The following is a 22,461-nucleotide window of genomic DNA, read 5'->3' on the forward strand; positions in this document are numbered from 1 at the left end:
GTTGTTGCCAGAAAAGGATTTATTAGATTATTCTGAGACTTACCAGGAAGATGAGGGAGGTACTTGAGCACTACAGCTGAGGGTGAAGTCCAGCATCCACGTAGGATCGCTCTGTGTGGAACCTGGTGCTTCCTCCATGGCCCAGCATGGTCACCTCTCCCAGGGCTGCTCGCTGGAGACATGTGCTGTGCTCTTTTATTTTGCCTCCCTTGGATGCCTCTGCTGAGGAACTCCAGTGGAGCGAGCACCTCGGAGATGTGGCTGCAAGCCTCCCAGGTTCTGCAATGGGGAAAGCTCACTGCATAGGGCTGGATGAGCCCCTCAACACACAGGCTAAGCAGGTAGAGTGAAGCACAGTCACGATTTTGCAGAGTGGCCTTGGAAGATGCATCAGTTAGATTGCATTTAGCTGCTCAGCGGTAAACTCAGCAGCAGCCCATGCCCACCTGAAGATGGATCCCAAGGACTCCCAGAAGACTTGACTTCTACCTTCTTCAATTATTCTCTGAACACCCGAGCCTCAGCGAGGTGGACCTGCTGGTTCTTCCCATACACACATGCCTTTTATCCCCACTGTACCTGTTCATACTTTTCTCTCTCTGGACTGTCTTTCTCACCCTTCTTTACTTGGCTGGCTGTTAGCTGAGAAGCCACGTCTATGGAGCTTTCTCTGCACCCCTAATTGTATCATTAACCTTTTTCTATGTCCCCACAGCAGACATATGCTATGTGTTGCATTAGGATGATCCACTTCCATCTGTCTCCTTCATCCATGAGTGCTGGAAGATCAGGGAATAGTTACTCTTCTTTGTAACTTCACTAGCTAGCACCTAGCAGGTAACCAACACAGATTTCAAGGTGTACAAGTTGAGTTGTAAAGAAGCAGGAATTTACCAGTTCACAAAATTGGGAGAGAGATAGACATTCCCTGGCAGGGAAGCAGCACCTTCAGAGGTACAGGAACATGAAAGGGCAGCACAGGTTTAGGGAAATGTAAACAGTTCGTGAGCCTAGGAGGAGAGAAGTCAGCTGAGAACTCTGAAAATTCACAAGGGGGAGATTAGGATGGGTCTGATGTTCTAAGAAAAGAAAAGAGTTTGAGCTTATTTGAAAGCTTTGAGGAAGCCAAATTGAAGGATTTTGAACATATAAGGGACTTACATGATCAAACTTGTGTTTTTAAACAGATTTGTCTCACAGCTGAGTACAAGGAGGATTAGAGGATCTCAGAGCGAAGCAGAGAGACCATAAAGAAGTCATCCCAAGCAGAGACTGGGGCTAACTGGAGGGCAGTGGCCATGGCAGGAGGAAGACTGCACATTCTCATACACAGAGAGACTCATAATCAGCAGTGTTTTGGGATTAATTGACAGTGGAACCAGAAGATGGAACATAGTTTTAACCTGAAGGCCCCTTGCTCACATCCCAACCTCCCTTCCCACAACTCACCTCATGTTCTCCACCCTAAACTACCATCTATGGGCAATGAGGAGAAACCCACACGCATCACATCTATTTCCCAGTGGTAGGAAGCAAAATGAATCCTAAATGTTATGCTGGAAGAGGCTTTGGAGATCGCCCAATCCAACCCCAAATTTGGTTCATGCCTCTACAAATCAGGAATAGGCAGCTGTCACTCAGCACCAGGTTTAATTTGTCTGTTGCACTTGTTTCAAATATTGTTTTGCACGGTTTCTTCTTCCTCTGTCCCTCCCTCCCTCTTCCCTCTCCCTCCTCCTCTATCTTCCTTCTTTTCTCCTCCCTCTCTCCCTCACTTCTTCTCTCCCTTACTCCCTCTCTCCTTCTCTCTCTCTCTCTCTCTCTCTCTCTCTCTCTCTCTCTCTCTCTCTCTCTCTCGACATTAGAATGCAATATTTAAGCCAGATATAGTGACACATGCCTGTGGTCCCAGTTACTTTGGAGGCTGAGGCAGGAGCATGAGTTTGAAACAGTCTTAAAAATAAAATTAAAAGGTTTGGGGTATAGCTCAGTTATAGAGCATTTGCCTACTAACCTGCGTGAAGCGCTGGTTGAATCCCCAGCACCACATACACACAAAAGTAATATTTGAGGGCACTTGGCTGTCTAAAGTAGTGTTCAGTCTATATAGTAGAGAACATTTGTTGAAAGAGGATGAGCAAGGCACATTTAAGTTTGCTTTTCCTGAACCAGTAATCTTTGCACAGGATCTTGGTTTAGAGGTTATCAGATCCATGATTCTATTTCCTATGGGGACTTAGCCTAATCAGTCCTACAGAGATTAAAACCTGTCAAGCAATAACATTGTAGTTCACATGATTTCAAACCATGGCTAAAAATAACCACTATGGGTATAGATTTATTTTAGTTACCGCTAATTGGAGTTCTATATGCCTCACTTACTATATGTCAGATTCTTTTCCCATGCTTGGGAAATTTGTGCTATTACTTCTGCAAATAGTCTTTTTATGTCATTTGTGCTGACTCATTTTTCATTATACTGGTTTTTTTTTTTTTTTTTTGCATCATCTTGCAGCTGTTAAATTGTTATTTCCTGGTTCCTTATTATTTTTAAGAGATTTTTTCCTTTCATGATAGCTAGCTGCAGTGCTGTCTTCAAGATCTGAAAGTCTGTCTTCAGTTTCATTCAAGAGGTTTTGCCAGCTTTCAATGGAATTTTTAATTTCCTGGATATCTCATTGAATCTGTTTCATGCATTTGAATTCTTTCTTATATTGTTCATTCAAGGTTTCCATCATTTTTCTATGCTCTTCTACTTTTTGTGTCTTCTGTATCATTTTTACTGTTTTTTCTCTTTAAAAAATTAAAAAAGAATTAAATCTTCAAAAAAATAACCGCTATGTTATTTCAGAAATGTTAACCACTGACTAATGCACACTCATTAAGATGTACTATTTTAAAAAGTGTGGTGAGGATATGGATAAACTGGAATTCTAACACATCATGGATGTAAATATAAAATGATAGTTACTATGGAAAATGGTATGGGGTTTTCTCAAATATGTAAAAATAGAACTACCATATTATCTAACAACACCACTTCTAGGGATATATCCAAAATAATTAAAAGCAGTGTCTCAAAGAGCTTTGTACAGCTAGGTTGATAACAACATCATTTGCAGTAGCTACAACATAAAAGCAACCCCAGTGTCCAGTAACAGATGAATAGATGGTAAACAGAATGTGTTATGTATGTATACAATGAATATTACTCATCCTTAGAAGGAAGGAAATTCCAACACATGCTACAACATGGCTAAACCTTGAGGCTATTTTGCTAAATAAAATAAGGAGTCCCCCAAAAAACAAATACTGTATGAGTCTGCTGAAGTGAGGTGCTTAAAGCAGTCAAATCCAGAGAGTCAGAAAGTAGATTGGGAGGGTAGGAAGTAGAGCCATTGTATAATAGACAGAGTTTTTGTACTACAACATGGAAGGAGTTCTGCAAACAACAATGTGAGTCTACTTACCACTATGAAACTGTACAGTTAAGACTGGCAAGGATGGTATATTTTATCACAGTTTAAGAACTATTTACCACGTGAGGTGTGCACATCTGCTATCTTATTTAATCTTAACACCCTGAATTTTCATTAGAAATGTAAGTCCCATTTTGTAGTGTGGCAGGTAACACTGAGAAGTAAGGTGAGTTCCCCAAACCATATGACTAGAAAAAACTGGAGCTGAGTTTTACACTCAGGTGTCCTGGCCCCAGGCCTAGTATGGGCTTCTGCCATATCCGGGAGAGGCAGTGTAGCTGAACTAAGTTGTCTGCTTGCTACAGTATAAGAAAACCAGCACATTAGCAATTTGTGTAGAGAGCTGCAAGCATAGGGTGCGGGTAAGAAAGGGAAAGAGACAGGAAAAAAAACTAGAGCTAGGACTTGCAATCTCACTCCCAAACAGCTACTTTATGCTCTGTGTTTAATCTTCCCCTTCCTAAATCTTACCAGGGCAGGTGTGAGTCAACAGTAAACAGTGAAGAAAGGTCACCCAACATTTCCTCTGCTGGCAAATCAGAAGTCACTGCCATGGAGACAAACTGTACATGAAATTTAAAACGATGAAATTTTAACCCATGTGATTGGGAGAGGACATGGCTGTTGATTTTTGAAAGGGCTCCACTAGATGCTCTCTAACTTCCTTCTTCCTGGGAAGGCAAAAGATGACCAGATGCACTTAAAACAGTAATGGAGATCTAGTAGGAGAAAGAGGGGGAGGTAGGAAGCACATGGAGCATGAGCCCACTTAAATCCCTCTGGCTGGATCACCCACCAACTTCCCATGCAGCCTAAGTGCCCCCCCTCCATTGTCTGCCCAAGGCTTGGGCTGCCATAACCACCACCATTTCCATGTCCTGAACTTGAGCTGAATTTAGAAGAGCAAGTCTCCCACAGAGAGCTAAAAATACAGGAAGATCATGCAGCCTCTTACAGCTTTTATTTATCATTCTGTATTTATCATAGTCTTTATTTACCACAGGCCTACTATGCATCAGGCACCGTGCTGACACTTGACAGGTATTAGCCTAGTCTTTCCAGCACTTAGGATGCAATTGCACATACAGGTAGGATCAGATTTCCCAGAATATTTGTCTCAGTGGTCAAGGACAGGTTCAGAATGTGAACCTGGGCCTATTTAGCTCCAAAGTTTCCAGTTTTCTCTACTCCACCATGTTAAGTTCAACAAGCAAGATATGAAGAGCTATGGAAACACCCAAGAGGTCGGAAGCTGCTGGTTCTGCTGAGTCCTTCCTGGAGAAACCCTTACGGAGCAGGATGTTGAAATGTGAAAAAGCAGTTGCCAAGTACACAAGCAGTGAACTGTGATGCAAGAACACACAAGTGCACGGGGCAGAAAGAGTGCGAGGTTGCTTGGGAAATTATAAATGGCTGTTTGATATAAGGAGAGTTGCGTTTTGCTGTGGTTGAGGATCACAATTCCACTGTCTTCAGAGTTTTGAACCATGTTATTTGAACCATATTATGAAGAATCTTGCTGTACACAGCAGTCTGTAATTTATTTTTATAGGCCATGGGAAACCATCAACAGGTTGTGTCAAGGGGTTTGCCAGTAATAGTACTATCTATAAATATTCTTCGTTCTGTAAATTGTGAGAAAATTAAAGACACCTGAAACATTTCAAAGAGGCAAAGACTGTTTTGTTTGCACACAGGCAGTAGCATTACTGGCTAGGATTGCCCCCATAGGCCAGCAACTCAGTGTCGTCAGCCATCTGGGTCCATCTGTATCCTGTGATGTCAGCTAATCATTATAGTTCTTTTCCTAGAATAATGACTCACCTTTGTTTCTCTTATGCTCTAGGAAGGGGTAAGAAACTTCAAGGAACTTCGAGCCAAATTTCAAAACTGTGATGCTCCACCTCTTTTAGGGCCTATTAAATTCACAGCAAGTGTGTCTCAAAAGGGCGACACTGGATGCACATGGCCAACCCCAAGTTTGGCCCCTGGGAAACCCCACCCATCCAACCACAACTGGCCCCTGTCACATGATTCTGGCGGTGAGTCTCAGGCCCCTCAAACCCAGCACATGAAGTTGACCCAGAGGACTAATATCCAGAAGAGCCCAAGTTCTCCAGGACTTTTAGCAAAGTCAACCGCGTGTTCTCCAAGAAATTGCCAGGTAGCCTCTCTGCTCCTAGATGTGAATCAACCGAATGCTGAGACGAACAGCGAGGAGAAAGGAACAGTGGCCAGTAGCTTCCAAGACAAGCTCAGGAAGTGGGAGAAGGTTTCCTCTCAGAAGGGTGTGACATTCTCAGCTCTGCTCCTCGCTGGTGGTGGGGATAAGGCCTTCTGTCCAGAAAAGCAAAAAAGCACAAGGCTTCTTCCAGATAGACCGAGGGGAAAGATTCAAACAAAATGGGCCCAGACACTCCCTTCCCAGAAGGAGCTGGCCCAAAGAAAAGTACTCCCCACCTCTGAAATGCCTCCCTCTCTACATTCCCAAGCCATCAGGAAGAGCCAGGAAAAACCCAGTGTTGCTAGAAGCTCAGCGGGTGGTCCCTGTCAGCCTGTTTATGAACGTGAGCTGGCCATTCCAGCCCCAGGTAGGAAAAGGAAGCCCTGTGGCCCGAGGGAGGGCATTGGGTTTAAGTAGAGTGGTCTTATGTGTGACTTGGGCAGTGGAGCTCGGGAATCGCTGGCCTATCTGCTAACTCGTAGATTCAAGTCTGTATAAAGTGCTTAGCCTGCAGGAACTACATTGTGAAACTGTTTGGGCAAACTTGACTTTGACTCCTACTTTTACTTCTTTTTTTTTTTGGTTTTTCTCCCATACTGGGAACCGAACTCACGACCTTGCGCTTGCCAGGCAGGCGCTTTGCCGCTGAGCTAAATCCCCAGCCCCTCCTACTTTTACTTCTTATAAGATGCATGAACTTGGGCGATCCACATACTTCTTAGAGCCTGCTCTATTTGCCTATACATCAGATGTGTCACCAGAATTCTCTGTCTGCAGCACAACAATCCCCTCTTGTTTCTCAATTCAAAAACTCGGAGTGATGCTGTGTTCTTCCCACCTTTTCCTTCTTTACACAGAAGCCACTAGCATGCTCTGGGCTCTATTGTGAGAGCACTGTATATGTGCAGCTCTTTGGCTTCTTTCTATCTCTGCTCCTGCTCTTGTCTACACCACCATCATCTCACACCTGCACTATTGCAGTAGCCCTCAGGCCTCCCCACTTGTACACTCTTGCCTGTGTATGTGGGCCTCTAAGCTACAAGTGCTACCCTTTCAGCTTGCCTGGGCTGCACTGAATGAAGAGGTATTGTGTTGGGCCACATATAAAGTGTACAATGTAGTTAATGTATATAAATGAAATATCCTTTATGATATATTTTTACTATAATAAAAGTATGTCCAACCTGCAGCCTGGACACACCTGAATAGTTAGTATATATGTAACAAAACTTCCTGTATTTTTTAATATTTTTATTATAACATTTTTAGTATTATAACATTGCTAGTAGTATCGTTTGTACTATTAGTGTTATAGATGTAATGATAACAATTTATCTCGAGCAAAACCTACTTGATACCTTTTTATACTTCTATACCACAGCTGCTAATACTGTTATTTTGTAACAGTAAAAACAAAGCAAATAACAACAAGCCTGAGTTCTATTGAATAAGAAAACTTACCCGTCTGCTTAATAACAATAAATGCCTGGGCTGGGGAGATAGCTCAGTGGAATAGTTCCTGCCTGGCAAGCACAAGACCTTGAGTTCGATTCCTGGTACCAAAAAAAAAAAAAAAAAAAAGAAAAAAAAAAAGAAAAAGAACAATAAACACCTGTCTTCATGGGGCACACACACATAGATAGGTTGGAATCACTGTTCCACTCACACGTGATGTATAATAAATGTGAGTTTCCACTGGGCTGTTGTGAGAGGAAGGCGCAGGAGGCAGAGCTGGCACCACCCTCTGCCCTACCTCCAAGTCCATGCTGTGCAATGGAGTCATAAAAAAATCACTAAAAAATCAACATCATAGTGTTGAAAACCAATGTCTATCATCTTGTAGTGCTGCCATCCTAGCTGTCCAGGGCCCATTCATTGGACATGTTTGCTCCAAAGCATAAAATAGGCCATGTCCCTCTCCTGTTCAAGGTAAACTCCAGCCACACAGGAGTGAGATGTGGTCTATGCCCTACTTCCCCTTCTCCCCCCTAGGAACTGCTGTGCTAGTCCTTAGAAAACCACTCAGGCTCCACCCCAGGTCTCTGCACTTACGTTCCTCTGCCTTGCAGACTCTTCTGCCAGATTTTTGATGTCCAAGCGGACCTTGTTTGTTACTCTATTTGCAAAAGCTACCAAATTGTTTTTGTTTTCTTCATATCACTTATTCCTATAGCTGGTATATGGTTATGCATTTTTTCAGTTGCCTCAGTAAATTAAAAGAGATCAAAGATTATCTTCCTTGCCACCATATCCCCAGTAGACAAAGAGATGAGCACAGGTTGAGTTATTTCCTCAAGAAAATATTTATGGAATAATTGGGTGGGTGGATTCACAGATGGAGAGATTAATGGATGGATGGATTCATGGTTGGGTAGATGGATGGATTTCTTGCTTAAAATCTTTCTTGATTTCTCCATGTACTTAGGTTGGAGACTAAACTACTTACCACAGTCTTCATAGCCATGCATTCTGGACTTTGCTAAGTCTCAGACCTCCCTCCTGTTTCTCCTTCCCTAGCTCACCAGCCATGGTCAATTGAGGGAAGAGAACCACGCATATGTCTTGAATTATCTTGCTTATTTGTTACATGTTTAGCATCCGTTTCCTCTTATTAGAATAGAATTCCTGAAGATAGGATTGCATTTGTTCTATCCCCAGCTCCTACAACAATGCCAGGAATACAATAAATAAACCCTTACTAAGGAAGGGATGGGAAGGGAGAAAAGATGGGTAGAAACACAATGGAATTATTGAGAGAGTTAAGTGAAGTAACTTAAATTTTTAAGTATAATGCCTGGTAAAAATTAGAAGCCCAGTTAATAAGTGATCGTTCATTTTCATTGTCTTCTGCCTAATTTGATAAAAATTTAGCTTTCTGATATTGGAGTTAGTTCGGATATTAGAGTTAAAGCCTCAGAAGGGAAGAATATTACCCTGAGCATCTGGAACTGTGACCCCTGCTGGTAGGGCAAGAAGGATGCTGTCCCTTTACTCCCAGCTTGAAAAGGACAGGACAGGGGCACCTCAGAGGCACCTCAGAGACCTGGCCACTTGCTGAGTTTTAGCATGGATGGTCCATAGGGTCAGCTACATATTCTGCAAACCAAATATCAAGGCACTTGTTTTATATAAGACCTTTCTGTATTATTTTCAGTGTAAGAGGCAGATATGATTTTCATGTATAATATTGAAATTTCTGTTGAAATTGGATTTTGAGTGCAGAAGGACATAATATATAAAATTTTGACTTTAAAAGAAAACTTTAGGATGTAACATTCAGAGATGCCAAGAATCGCAAAGCCAAGAATCACAAAGCCAGTCCTATGCCATGAGCCCTGGAAATCAGATCAAATTTTCCTCCTCATTGTACTCCCGTGTATGGGCCTATCCTGAGGGCTTGAAGAATCTTTTCAGGGAACAGTCTCTCTGTCCCCTCTGAGCAGGTCCGGGGAGGTTAAGTAGGTCATGGTCCCTGCCTGTGGGACCCTGTGGCTACAGGGAGAGAAACCAGCCTCTCTGCTAGTGCCACAGTACTGACATAGGGGTATTGGCAATGGCTACAGATACAGATCACAGAGTGGGTCATTTCTGGAGACATTAAGAAAAACTGTCCAGAGCTTTTGGAACTACCACAGCAGCAGAGCTTTAACAGAGTGAGTTAAAAGCAGGTGGAGATGGAACAAGCCTATAATCTTAGCACAATGAGAGGCTGAGGCAGGATGATCCCAAATTTGAGTCAAGTTGGGCAACTAAGAACTTAGTGAGAAGCTGTCTCAAAATTAAAAAGAACAAAACACTGGGGGTGAGATTCAGCTCAGTGTGAAGGCTCTGACATCAATCCCAATTATGGGGGATGGGTGACAAAAAGAGTTGAAGCTCGCCAGAGAGAGAATGGCATCCCAGAAGCAGGAAGGAACAGAGTCTCAGAGATAAGCAGTGAAGGATGTTTGGGCTGAGTTCAGTCTGGGGAAGGGACGAAGTGAGCACTGGAGTGCAGGGCCCTGTGAGAAGGCCACGGTAGCGGACGGGTAGGCTATGGGTTTGCCTGGGGCCGGGTGCACTGGCTGCTGATTGGAGGGTGGACAGGCCAGGAGCAAGGCTGAGGCAGGAGAACCAGTCATGAGATGGAAACCATAATCTGCACGTTTTCCTGTCTGTGCTCAGCAAACCCACGGGACACCAAGCATCCCCAGCTCCTCAGAACAAAGCCACTGCCTCCCATCAGGTCTCTCGGTCCTGCTCCCCCAAAGCCTCCAAAGCCCCCAGCTGTAGATCTCCAGGCCTTCCTGAGGCAGCCAGCTGCTCTCACTGAGACCCAAGAGAAAGGTAAGGAAACACATGGGCCACGCATGTCCACTGCTCTGCAGGCCATGGCCTGGTGTCCCTCCCTCGGCTTCGACTCCCAGGTAAGGCAGCACTGCTGCCCTTCCCCTGCCTGGGCCTGATGTCCATCACTGCTGCACGCTCAGCTGGACAGCTTGCCTGCTAAATGACAAAGCTGCAGGTTTTGACCCTGTCACTCCCAGGCCGCCTGCCTCCCCTGAGAGCACTTGATTGACTGGGAATCCATCCAAGAGGAAGAGAACAAAAAGTCACTGAACAAGGAGTCAGTGAGCCTTGGTGTTCCCTGCAGAGCCTGTGTTGCCAACACAATTGTGCAGGGGAAGAGAGGTAGGAGCGAAGGGGTGCAAGCCAGTGGGAACTTGACCTGAGGCCTTCTGGAGGCCCTCCAGGGTCGAAAGCGATGGGTCCTGAAACCCAGGGTCCTCCCTCCCGGGTCCCTTGGTGGCAGTGATGTGCCTCTGGAACCCACTCTTCTGTGCTACTTTGTGTCTTGCTCTGCTGTTGAAAGAACAGCTGTCACCCGCACCTCCCACCACTGGTGACCTCCTTGGCACTTTGAATACCCGGCTTGGGTTCTGTGATAGGAGAGGACACTTTCGGGGGTCGTGTGTGGTGATGCTAACACATATCTTACTGTGCCATTGCCACCAGCAGATGGCACATGGAGAGAGCTAGTGCAGGTTTCAGCTGTTCCTTTGACTGCTTTGGGCAGCTTCCTGGTTATTTTCTCTAACTTGACCATGCATTGGAATCACCTAGAAGACTTGCTAAGACTCAGATTGCTGGGCTTTATCCAGCATCTCATATTCAGCTGGCCTGGGTTGGAACCTTAGGATTTGCCTTGTAACAAGTCAGAAAGAGATACTGCTCCTGCTGCTGCTGCTGGCCCAGGGACCACCCTTGGAGAACCGGTGCTACAATCCATCCTAAGTCTCATCCTAGAAGAAAATCCTACATAGAGGGACAGCATTCTCCTAAGTTTACTTTAGTAACATGACTATCTCCACATCAAAGAAGGCTAGGTACAATTTTTATAAATGTTCACTAATTCAAGCCTTAGCCTGCTTCCCTGAGGGGAAAGACAGTTGTCCTAGAGCAGTGAGTGAAGCACCAAGTCTTCACAATGAAATGGCCTCATAGACCCCAGCTCCCCAGCCCTGACTATGGAAGTTTGGGCCTTGTCCTCACTGAGTCATTGTCCTTGTCCATAAGGTGGGAATAATGATATTTCAGTCTCACAGGACCACAGTGAGAACAGTAAGGTGATGTCTAGAAAGATCTTGAACCATGGTCAGTGCCCCTGTAGCCATGCAGGAACAGACAAGCTCGCTGTACCTGCTCTGGAAGAAACAAGGGAGGAAGAGAAAAACCCTGCAGAGGTTCCTACCCTCCAGGAGGCCGGAGTCTCATGTAGGAGATTGTAACCATACCTGAGTCCTAAAGTGGGGGCAACAGCCACAGTGCGGGGACAGGGAGGCACCTGGGTCCCAGATGAGCTGCCACTCCACATCAGGCCTAAGGGAGGTCATGGCATGGACACCACTCCCTTCACCAGACTGCAGCCAATGGCTTCTTCTCACTGTGCTTCTTGCCTTTGCAGTGGACGTGAGAGAAGCCCACGGTCCTCCAGAGAGGTGAGTACACACTCCAGCACTGTGTAGGAGCCTGCTGCAAGCCGGCACTAACCACAAGCCAAGTATCCATGTTGCCCAGAAAGGTTACAAGCAAATTTGCTTTAAATGAAACATTAAAGCATGTAACTACTGTGCTGAAGCTAAGTTGCAGAGATGTCCTCTGAGATATTTTGTTTATTATATGGATGGGATCCATAAATTGAAACATCAGCCTTCCCTAGTCATAAGCCCAGTAGAAACTTAAAGAATGCTCCGGGCAGCTGTGAGCTTGGTAGTGAGAGGAGGACATGTGTCTCTGGGGCACTCCTCCTAAGAACTTTTCCCTGGAAATGGCTCTTCAGCAATCCTCCACCCACGCGGTGTCTGTTGAGCTCTTTGGGCTGACACCCTTTTCACAGAGGCCCTGCGGGGTTGTCTCCAGATGATGGCACAGCTGCTGCTCCCATGCTCACCTCCAGCTCCTGGCCTGAGTTTTGAGTGTTTGCCACTTGCTGCGCAGGAGTCCAGTCCACAGGGGCCCAGACTTGGTACCTCACCGCCCTCAAAATGATGTTCCTATCTGCAAGAAGGCTAGTCTTAAAAGGGAAGCTAAACTAAAAAAACAAATGATGGTGTTACTGCTTCATCTGTCAAAAGTTTATAACAGTGTAGCTGTTGTGTTTGTAACAGAGGAAAACACAAGATTTAGAGTTTATACCAGTGAGGGAGGGGTCATGTTTCCTTGAGAGGCCCAGGGAGGTCTTTACAGCGGTATCAGTTATCCACTGCCACAGCCGGGCTCCTTCATAATCGCTGAAGTGCAGCAGCCCCTACAGTGTGCTTTGGCGTTGCAGCTGAGTCAGGGTGGGGGCAGCCAGGCTTGCTCAGACCTTTGCCTTCCGCAGCAGACTTTCCAGGCAGCTTTGCCAGGACTGGCTGGGTCACCACATGGCTAGGGGAGAGTTTGCATATGGCCAATCTAGGATTGCTGTGGGGCCGGGCTGACTGGACAGTGTGACTTGGTACCATCTGTCTCCTCCTCCAGCAGGCCAGCCGGGGACAGTCGTCACAGTGGCAGCACAACAGCAAGGCGAGCCCCGCAGCATAAGTATGCGTGTGCTGTCCAGGCTTTGTGTGGCACATCCGCTAGCATTCTGCTGTTCAAAGCACCCACAGGGCCAAGTGCAGGGTCCGAGTGGGAGGGCATAGGAGACGGGCGTGGCCAAGGACAGAGAGCTAGAAAATAGGGGCTCTCACCCAATCACCCCATCACTCAGAGGAAAGTGCTTGGAATGGATATGGATGCCTATTGCAGGGTCCACAGGAAAGGTCAATAGTAGCAGAGGCAGGACATGTGAAGTTACCTGTGTTACCCGTGGACCAAGAAAGAGTTTGGTAGAATTTGAATGCAGCAAGTATGGAAGTGGGATTGTAGGGTAGACAGGTGCCGCCTCATGGAGAAACTGGTACACCAAGGGATCGATGCAGTGATCTTGTTCCACAAGGCCCTGGCTGTACAGTGCTAGAAATCATGCACTCCAGGAATTCTAGTTTAATTATCGATTTGAGAGAACTGAACGACAGAATGAGGTCTGCAAGTGGGGCCGCGTCCTGTGTGCATTTGCATAAGAGAAAGAGAATGATGTGGGTGGCTCAGGCAATGGCCTGTGCGCTTCCTAGTGAGCAGTGGTCCCAGTGTGACTGCTGAGAGGATGGAGCACTCCACGGAGCTGGGTCTGTTCATCTCTGGATGTCACACTGTGAACATCTCAGTGTGAGCATGCTGCGATTGTAGGCTTAACTACATGTGCATCTTTCCTGCCTCTTCACTCTAAACTAAGACAACTTCCTGGTACTTTAGGCAAGGAAACAGCAAGTCCTTTCTACTTGGGGACAAACCTGCTGTGATGGGCCTGTGGGGGACAGTGGTCAGTCTTCAGTATGGCACTGTCTTTCTAAGGGACACATAAGGGCAATTCTAACTATTCCCTTTCACACTGATTTTAGAACACAACTCAGGATGGAACTGAGATTTTGCTGCATATCAATTATGGCATAGGCCAGTGGTAGTGAACCTATGGCATGTGTGCCACCGTGGGCACATAGAGTCCTCTCTATCGGCATGCAAGCAAAGTCACCCCAGCAGCCAAGGGTCAGGTAACAATTATTTTTTTAAAACTAGAACCTCAGTATCCAGGTTTAATTGCAGTGTTGGCACTTTGTGATAAATAAGTAGATTTGGCAATCAGTCTCTAAAATGTTCACCAGCACTGGTACAGCCATACTATGGTAAGAATGAAAGACAAGATAGACAAACAGGGACTATAATACTTAGGGGTGGCTTCACAGAAAATGAAATAATTTGATCTATATCCTACACAGTGACTAAGAATTAGATAGTTTCACTCACTTGTTTCAATCTGTGATACTGTAAGGTACATATATATGGGCAGGGTTAGGGAAATAGCCACATTCCTAATAGCTACTTAGTTAGTGGATGGATGGATGTATGCATGCGCGTATGGACTGACCAATGAACAACCAGGATGGACATAGAACATGATCTACAGTAAGGACACGGTAATGAAGAGAAAGAAATAACAGCCAAAAAAGTAGCCTAGTATGCAAAAATAAGAGATGAGGTTGGACTGTGAATATTTGGAGAGTAGTGTGCCTTTAATGAACATGTAAAGACTTTCTTGTCTTTATTATCTAAATGTAGTACAACAGCTCTCTACATAGCACTTACATTGTATTAGGTGCCACGACTCACCTAGAGATGGTTTAAGTATATGGGAGGTGTGTATAGCTTGTAGGTAAACACTAAGAGACTTGGGGATCTGCAGAATGTGTTACCAGCAAGGGGTCCTGGATGCAGTTCCCACAGATATTGAGCACAACTGGCTGTTAAGTGTCACACGAAGGAGTCTGGACTTTGTCTGGTCAGTGATGTTAGAACCCATCAATCCCCTGAGGCCCAATAGCCATGGATATAGTTGCCATGGAAACTGGTTTGAGAAGAAGCTCTCTCATATTTAGGGATTTAATCTTCAATGTGGGTAGTAATCTTCAAGGTAGGTATTAGCTTTAGAAATAGAATATGTAATATCATGGGAAAGGATCTCAGCGATTATCTGGTGGAGCCAGCTTAAAGTTAATGAAAGCCTGTGTTTTAAATCCCAGTGCTATCACTTAATACCTGTGACCTCAAGTATGGCCTTCCCTCTGCAACCACACCTTCTACTTTTGTGAAACAGCAGTATCGATAGTATTTAACTCATACCGTTCTGGGGAGGGTTGAATGATTGTAAAGTGTTTACTGTGGTGTCTGGCACACCACTTAGCCATTGTATACCTTCCCACCAAAGGTAACAATTCATGCTCACAATTCTAGGCTCCAAAAATCCACTCCTGAGGAGTTCAGTACCTGAAAAGTCTAGTTCTTTTCTTTAGAAAAATTTCATTAATTCAATACATATTTATTGAGCATATACTATATACCAGGCATTTTTGTGTACATTGAGAATATAGTAATTAATGCAAAAAGTAGACAAAACAATGAAGTGTGATAGAAATACTCAAAATACTCTCCCTCACTTTGAATACATTTATCCCATCATTCTTGCCACTTTCTGAAGCAATTCTGAATATTCTCTTTCATGAGGGTCTGTAGTTGCTCTGTTGTGGCTGCCTCAGTGTCCTGAATTGATTCAAAACATTTGCTTTTCATGGTCACTTGACATTTAGGAAGAGCCGAAAGTCCACAGTGCCAGATCAGGTGAATCAGGTTGATAAGGACACAGCATAATGTTTTTACAAGTCTGTCTTTATTCCTTGGCACTTGGCAGAAGCATTCTGTACTCCCAGGACTTCCAGAACTGCCCCAGAAAGTGGCAAGAACAATGGGTTAAGTATGTTCAGAGTGAGTGGGAGTATTTTGAGAAGATTAATGACAATGTGTATTTTACTGAATTTGAATGTTTTCTATATATTTCAATCATCCTTTCTATCTTACATGCCTCTGTGCACATACACGCTTTTGTTTATTTCAAAGTCCTACAAGTTGAGCTGGGAAGAGAAGGTTTGACCTCTGTTCCACAAACTCCCAACCACCTGTCCAACCTCTACTTTTCAGTACAGCATCACACCTTTTACTCCTTCTCTACATGACAGTTCTTGAAACATCTAAAGACTACATTCTTCTCTAAAACTCCCATGGTGTCCCACCACTATGCATCAGATGGTCTCTGTGTTCTGGCTGTATTTCTTGCATACACAGTAATCGCCTTGTGAAAAAGGCAGTGTGCCCACAGCAGCCATCTTCCATTTCAAGTACACGAGGTCTGCGCAGCCACATTATCTGATGGAGCAATCGTTACTGTAGGTTAACTACTGGAGCCCACTACTACAGGTTCAAGCTGCTCCTTCACTCCTTAGCCAAGTCATTTACAGCTCACAGCTTTGGTGCTCACATCTGTGCAAGGTACCCACTGTGAGACCCCTTCCTCCTTTGTGGTATCATGAAGACCGAATGAGATAAGTGGTACAAAACATGGGATAGCAGAAGACCTCAGTGGAACTTGGTTTCTTCCACCCTCGCCTCTCCATCCCTCTTACCTCCGAAAGGCGAGTATCTCATTAGTTCCTGAGAGTCTACTCTGTCATCACCTACCTCACCCACACTGGCCAGCATCCCTGCCCAACAAGCCGGTGTCCCTGTGGGCTGTGCAGGTCAGTCGCTTGGCATGGGGCGACTCTCAAGATTGAGGAGTATCTGATATTTCATTTGTCAGCCCTCAGTATGCCTTCTGTCCTGTTAAGAAGGGGCAGGGGGCAGTCTTGACTCAGGGAGTCCCTGGTTCAGCACCAAAGGGGAGGAAAAGACTGTTTCCGGCAGGAATGGAGAGGACTCAGGTGTGCAGAATCTCAGAAAAGGGCTTGCAGGTGGATTTTTCAGGAGTCTCACCTGCGCTTGTAAGCTTTATGTCTTTGTTTTGGTGAAGGTGTTCAAAGCTAGTATCGTTCTGTTCTGCATCATTGGGACAGTCTCTGTCACAGCACTCTGGGACATACTTTTCTATATGTGCTTGGGCCTGGGGAGGAGGGGCCAGGTACCTTACTGTGGCCTTCAAGCAGAAAGATGATAATAAGAGCAGCACTGTGGCTGAACAAACATATTTGCAGTCCTTACATAAATAGTGGTAAATGCTATGAAGAAAAAAATTTAAAAGTAGTAGCATAATAATTTGAGACTGGGAGTAATGAAAGAAAGTTTAGAAGATGAAGAAAGTATTCTCTGAGATGGTAACATTTGACTTGAGGCCTGTAAGACAAGAGCTGAGTGCAGTCACAGGAAGGCCTCAGAGAAGAACATTCTAGAAGAGGAAAGAGCTGGTGCAGTCTTATGGGAGACCCAACCTCCCTCAGCATGGTGAAAGAACCAGAAAGAAGGGGACACATCTGAATTGAGGGGTGGGGGGCATGGAGTTTGCTTAAATGCCCTGGAAAGCCACTAGAGAGCTCCAGCCAGGAAGTGATGTGAGTGGCCATTTATTTTGTAAAGATCAATCCAGACACTGTGTGAACAATAAATTTAGAGTGTTGTGGCAAATGTGCTTATTTAACTGAGTCACCCGCGGAGGCAAGATGCAGAGACAAGCAAGTTTATTGGGGGCATCCAGTACATGACGGAGCACTGACCCCAAGGGGCAGGAGGGGAGAATAGTTATACAGTTCTCATTCCGGCTCTAGTTCCTGATCTAGAGGGGTGGTACTGATATGATTTAGTGCAGCTACAGAAATACTACAAAGCATGGATTTAGCTTGTGACAATGTCTTGGTTACTTTTCTCTCATTGCTGAGACAAAGTACCTGACACCCAAAATTAAGGAAGGAAAGCTTACAGTTTGTGGAGGTTTCCAGTCCATACTTGGCTGGCTCCAAGGCAGAGTGGCACATGGCAGAGGGCAACAGTTCATGGTGGCAGAAAACAGCAAAAGCAAGAACAAAAGGGAGGAGGGGCAGAGAAGAGCAAGCCTCTTTCCCTCCCTTATATTGTAAGCAGGCTACCCCCACCTAGGGGGCATGTAACACTCACATCATCTCCATGCCCTCCTCTTGCACAGGTTCAGGATGAATACAAAGTAAGCACCCTGGCTCCCTGCTGAATCAAGTTAACCTTCTAAACTTCTCAAATTGACACAATGAACAACATTCCAGGAGGATAAGGGCGTGTCCTTTTCACCCCAGAATGCAGAACTGCTGAGTCACTTAGCCAAACCTCTAGACTCCCCAAGTTGACACAATGTATCAACCATAACACAAAGAAACAAATTGTTTGATATTTTATGTAGGGGAAAAGTGGTCTTATGGCAGAGCATGGAGTGGTATCTGGTTGGGTAACTATGACAACATTTACAAGAAACAAACTTAAGGAAACAGAAACTCAAGCTTTGAAACTGGCCCTAGAACACAAAATGATGTTGGTTTAGTTTTCTTTCCCATATCAAGAGGAGAATCAGGTAGAAACATGAAGACCATCTAAAAAGCCATCACAACAACAACAAAATCGCAACAGCTTTAGTGTCTGTTTTAAGTAATTTATACATATGACTCCATTTATGAAAATCCTAAGAAACAGATGATATCTCATTTCATTGATGAGGAAACTGAATCACAACAGGGTTACTTCACATAAATAAGTGGGTAGAAATTAGATTAAATGAATTAACGGATTTAAGTTCTACTTTGGTTCTTTTTCTTTTTGAGACAGGGTCTCAATATATAGTTCAGGCTAGCTTTGAACTACCTAGAAGCACAGCTGGCCTTGAACTTGCAGCAATCTTCCAGCTCAGCCTCCTGAGTGCTAGGATTATAGGCTCAACCTGTTTTGGAGAACCAGGAATCTCTGGATAAGTTGTGGGGAGTGAGATGTGAGGGAAAGAGGAAGCTAGGACAGCTGTTTAATATTTGACATTTGCTTCATTTTTGATATTAACACAATCAATGCTGAGCACAAAACAAAGCTGTTTGGGACTGTGCTCTGCTTTACAACCACAGCAGCAAAGAGCGGGGCAGTATGTCTTTCTGAATGTGACAGAGAGTGCAGTAAGGCTGGTTTTTCAATTGTTCACAGTGCTCTTCTCTGAATAGTGCACTGTGGGACCTAAAACATTTCAGCCTGGTGTTGGAGACCAGCTGGTGTTGGACACCACTGGAGTCTGCTTGGGAGCTGTGCGTGGCTGGTCATCTCAGCCTGCTCAACTCAGTTGCTCTTGAGGAAGAAAGAAGAGATGCATTTTTGTGATGCCTGAACCCTGGGACGCTTTAGACCCAGAACATTGAGGTGACTTCCATTTGGGGTACTTCAGTAACTACTACTGCTCACTGCTTTTCTTTTTTTTTTTTGGTTTTTCTCCGGTACCGGGAACCGAACTCACGACCTTGCGCTTGCCAGGCAGGCGCTTTGCCGCTGAGCTAAATCCCCAGCCCCCTCACTGTTTAATTGGACTTCAGGGGATACAGCATGACCACAAATTTGCCTGCCTTCACAAGGAGAGCAGTGTCAGGAGCAGTAGATTTCCTAAGTGCTTCTATTCTTTCATATTTTCAAAATTTCTCCTTTTGAAAATATACCCTTGGCATCTATTCGTTGAGCACTTTCCACAGATAAACCCTTATGCCGTAAACATAGATCCACACTCTCATTTTAAATCTCCCAGCCACAACCCCTGGGAAGTTAGTGGTCTGTGGACTCTCCAGCTTTGGGGAGTGAGCTCAAGTAACCAGGATGATGCAGCTGTTTGGGAGCCTCTCACCCACCCCAGGATGCTGTACCAGGATCCCGCGGGTCCTTTGTGCACAACCTAGGAGGAGGGCAAGGCTCACCTGACCCAGTTCACTCTGCACGTTGAGTCGACACGGCCCCCAGCAGGTGGTCGCCAATGGCTGCCTTAGCATTTCATTCTGTCTGCAGAGAGCTCCAGGAGAACAAGCTGGCCAGGGTGGAGCTAAAATAGGAGAGGCTGTGGAGCCAGGCCTCGCCTTTTCTCTTCAGTGGTGTTCAGATGCTAAGCTGGAAAATTTAATGATTGAGGGGGAAAAAATCAGACAGTCACAAACTACAGATGGGGAGCCTACTTCTGTTCACAGGAACGTTCAGCAACGTTACTGGAAGCTAATGCCTAAGTATGGGTGTAGCTGGCAGTCCATTAAAAGACAAGAGGCTTCTCCAAAGTTCCTTGGGCCTAACTACCTCCCTGCACACGATGAATGGACAGACTATGCGGACACTGACTCCAGGAGGTGGGGTCCAGGTTCCTTTCCCCAGGGAAGAGAGAGAGAGAAAAGGGGTAGGAGGGATGGAACAAACGCAGAGTTGTGTACTGTCTACTGTGTTCCCTTTCCCCTTTCTTCTTTCCTATAAAAACAGCAGTCCCCAGCCTTTCATGCACCACGGTGTGTTTCATGGAAGGCAACTTTTGAATGGATGGCGGCAGCAGGGGCGTGCACCCAAGCCTCACAGGACCCCACAGCCTAGATGCCGCGCCTGCGCAGTTCGCAGCAGGGTTCTCGCGCCGCCAATCTAGCGCCCTGCGGAGCTGACAGGAGGCGGAGCTCAGGTGGGACTGCCAGTTATGGCTGTGAACGCAGATGCAGCTTTCCTGGGCACTCTGCTGCTCACCTCCTGGCCACCGACTGGTACCAGCACAGTGAGATGGTGATCTGTGGCAACCCAAGACCCCTCCATCTCAAAGCCAGCGAGGAATGAAGCCTTTACCTCTTCGCCAAGCATGGCCTCCCGTGGCTCCTCTGGGAGCTGGGACCCAAAGGTCTCAGAGCAGGAATCCGAGCGGCCGCATGCTGGTCTTTACGTGGCTCTTTTACATTGGTTAGACGCAGTTTACCCCATGACTCTCTTAGGAGTCAGTATTCGCTCTTTGTAGAGAAGAAATCAAGAGCCGGAGAGGTTTCCTATCTTGCCCTAAAGTACAAGATTCTACAAACCTTACTAGAGATTTCAAGTAGGTGATCTTGGCTCACGCAGAACTTTTCCACCCTGAAGGGCTTTTGGAGGTGTCAGTTAGCTGAACACTCCATGAAAGAAGGGACCATTTGTGTTTTTCATCTGTTTTCCCAGGGCTCTAGCACACAGTGAAAAAAATATGTCATGACTAAGTGCTGAACCGTGAGCAGGATGAGGAGAGGGGTGGGTGAACTGAATGATTTCACCCTTCATTACCCTTGATGTGAATACACAGACTCTATTATCTGTACAGTTTGCATTGGCTTGCATACCCCATGTTCTAGCCTAATATTAAAGCTAAATAATCCTCAGAGCCTGAGCTCCTCCTGTGCCCTGGATGTCATGTAAGGGCCACTGCTGTGTGAAAACAGGGACGCACAAGGACCCTTCTCTCTCTCTCCTCCTTAGTGTCCTCTCCAAGTGACACTACCAAGAAACTTGTCCTCAGTCTTATACCTTTTATGGAAGGAACACACCTCTCCTCACCTATGCACTCATTACCTTTCAGGTTAACTATGTTAATTAAACTAATCATCAAGAACTTAGTATCTATTTTGAATTTTAGAGTAACATTTTTAAAACCCTGCACGCGCTCCCAGGGCTGAGAAGGTCTTCTGTGTGTTCTTGCCACTCTTACTTCTCCACACTTCCCTCCTGCCGCCTCTTCCTCATTCACTGCCGTCAGCCCACACACTGATACTTCGGCGGCGACTCCATCCAACAAAGCAGGCTTTTGGGACCAACAGAAATACCAGCCTTCTCTTTTATGCAGAGCGGTCTTCTTCCACAGCGGCGCCTGCTGCCTCACGGTGCAGAGTCCATTTTTAAAATTTACTCATTTATTCAGTCACTACTGAGCCCCAACTCTGTGCTGGCCATTTGTCAAACAAAGACTCTGCTTTAATGGCATAGGCATTTTAGTTGACTAGAAAGACAAAACCAAATAGCGATCAGATACAATACGTGCTTACATATCAGCTTCCTGCTGGTAGTGCTCTCACTGAGACACTATCTATTCATACATAATCCTGTTTTTATTTACTCTGTACCAATGCTTCTTATGACCATGCCTTAAGGATTCTGAGTCCAAGAACCTTGTCTACATTTATCTTTATATTCTAGAACAACGCCCAGCAACAAGGAAGAACTCAGTGAGAAAATCTAATGATGTGAAATCATCTACCTGTTCATCTAGGAGTTTCCAGTCCAGCTTGGGCATCTCTAACCTGCAATGACCCAAAATCTGAAACTTTTTGAGCATTGACAGGATGATTAAAAAGTTTCAGATGTTGGAGCATTTCTGGTTTGAATGATAGATTAAGGATGCTCAACAAGCAACATCTATGCAAATGTTCCAAAATCCACAAAACTCTGAAATCTGAAACATCTGGCCCCAGGCACCTTGGATAAGTGATAGTCACTCTGTATTCAATGCACATCAGGGGAAGAGGATCCAAATCGAAAGCCAGTTGTTTAACTGGGAGTCTACAGCATACGGGTACCGTAGTGGGCACTGGGGACCCAAGAGTGAGGGGTCCTCACAAGAGTACCAGAGATGCCGGAGCAACAGAGATAAAATTAAACTGATTTTAAAAGTGATAAAGTAATTCCAGGACTGTGGCCATGACTAAGGCATAAAGCAGAGTCTGTGCAGTATCGAAATGGGTGGGAGGTGGGCCATTTGGAAAAGGTAACTGGAGAAGGATTTGGTTAAGGAGACCAAGGTGAGACTTGGTGGTTGAGAAGAAGCAGGGCATGCAGAAAGCTTCCCAGGCA

At 45.3% G+C, this 22,461-nt stretch overlaps 1 protein-coding gene across 3 annotated transcripts in view; it reads left to right on the forward strand.

The window, feature by feature from the left end:
* LOC102023567 (chromosome unknown open reading frame, human C1orf168) overlaps positions 1 to 22,461 on the forward strand; it is a 99,315-nt gene that overhangs the window by 23,573 nt on the left and 53,281 nt on the right. For 2 of the 3 annotated variants that reach the window (XM_013521593.1, XM_013521594.1), the window contains exons 2-4: positions 5,326 to 6,070; positions 9,868 to 10,029; positions 11,648 to 11,681. In XM_013521593.1, the coding sequence (XP_013377047.1) occupies positions 5,326 to 6,070; positions 9,868 to 10,029; positions 11,648 to 11,681 (941 nt within the window). The remainder of the gene's footprint in view (positions 1 to 5,325; positions 6,071 to 9,867; positions 10,030 to 11,647; positions 11,682 to 22,461) is intronic. The other variant, XM_013521595.1, reaches the window with a different exon arrangement.

The sequence above is a fragment of the Chinchilla lanigera genome, unplaced genomic scaffold (genome assembly GCF_000276665.1).
Source record: "Chinchilla lanigera isolate Chin_1 unplaced genomic scaffold, ChiLan1.0 scaffold00063, whole genome shotgun sequence".
Lineage (NCBI taxonomy): Eukaryota > Metazoa > Chordata > Mammalia > Rodentia > Chinchillidae > Chinchilla > Chinchilla lanigera.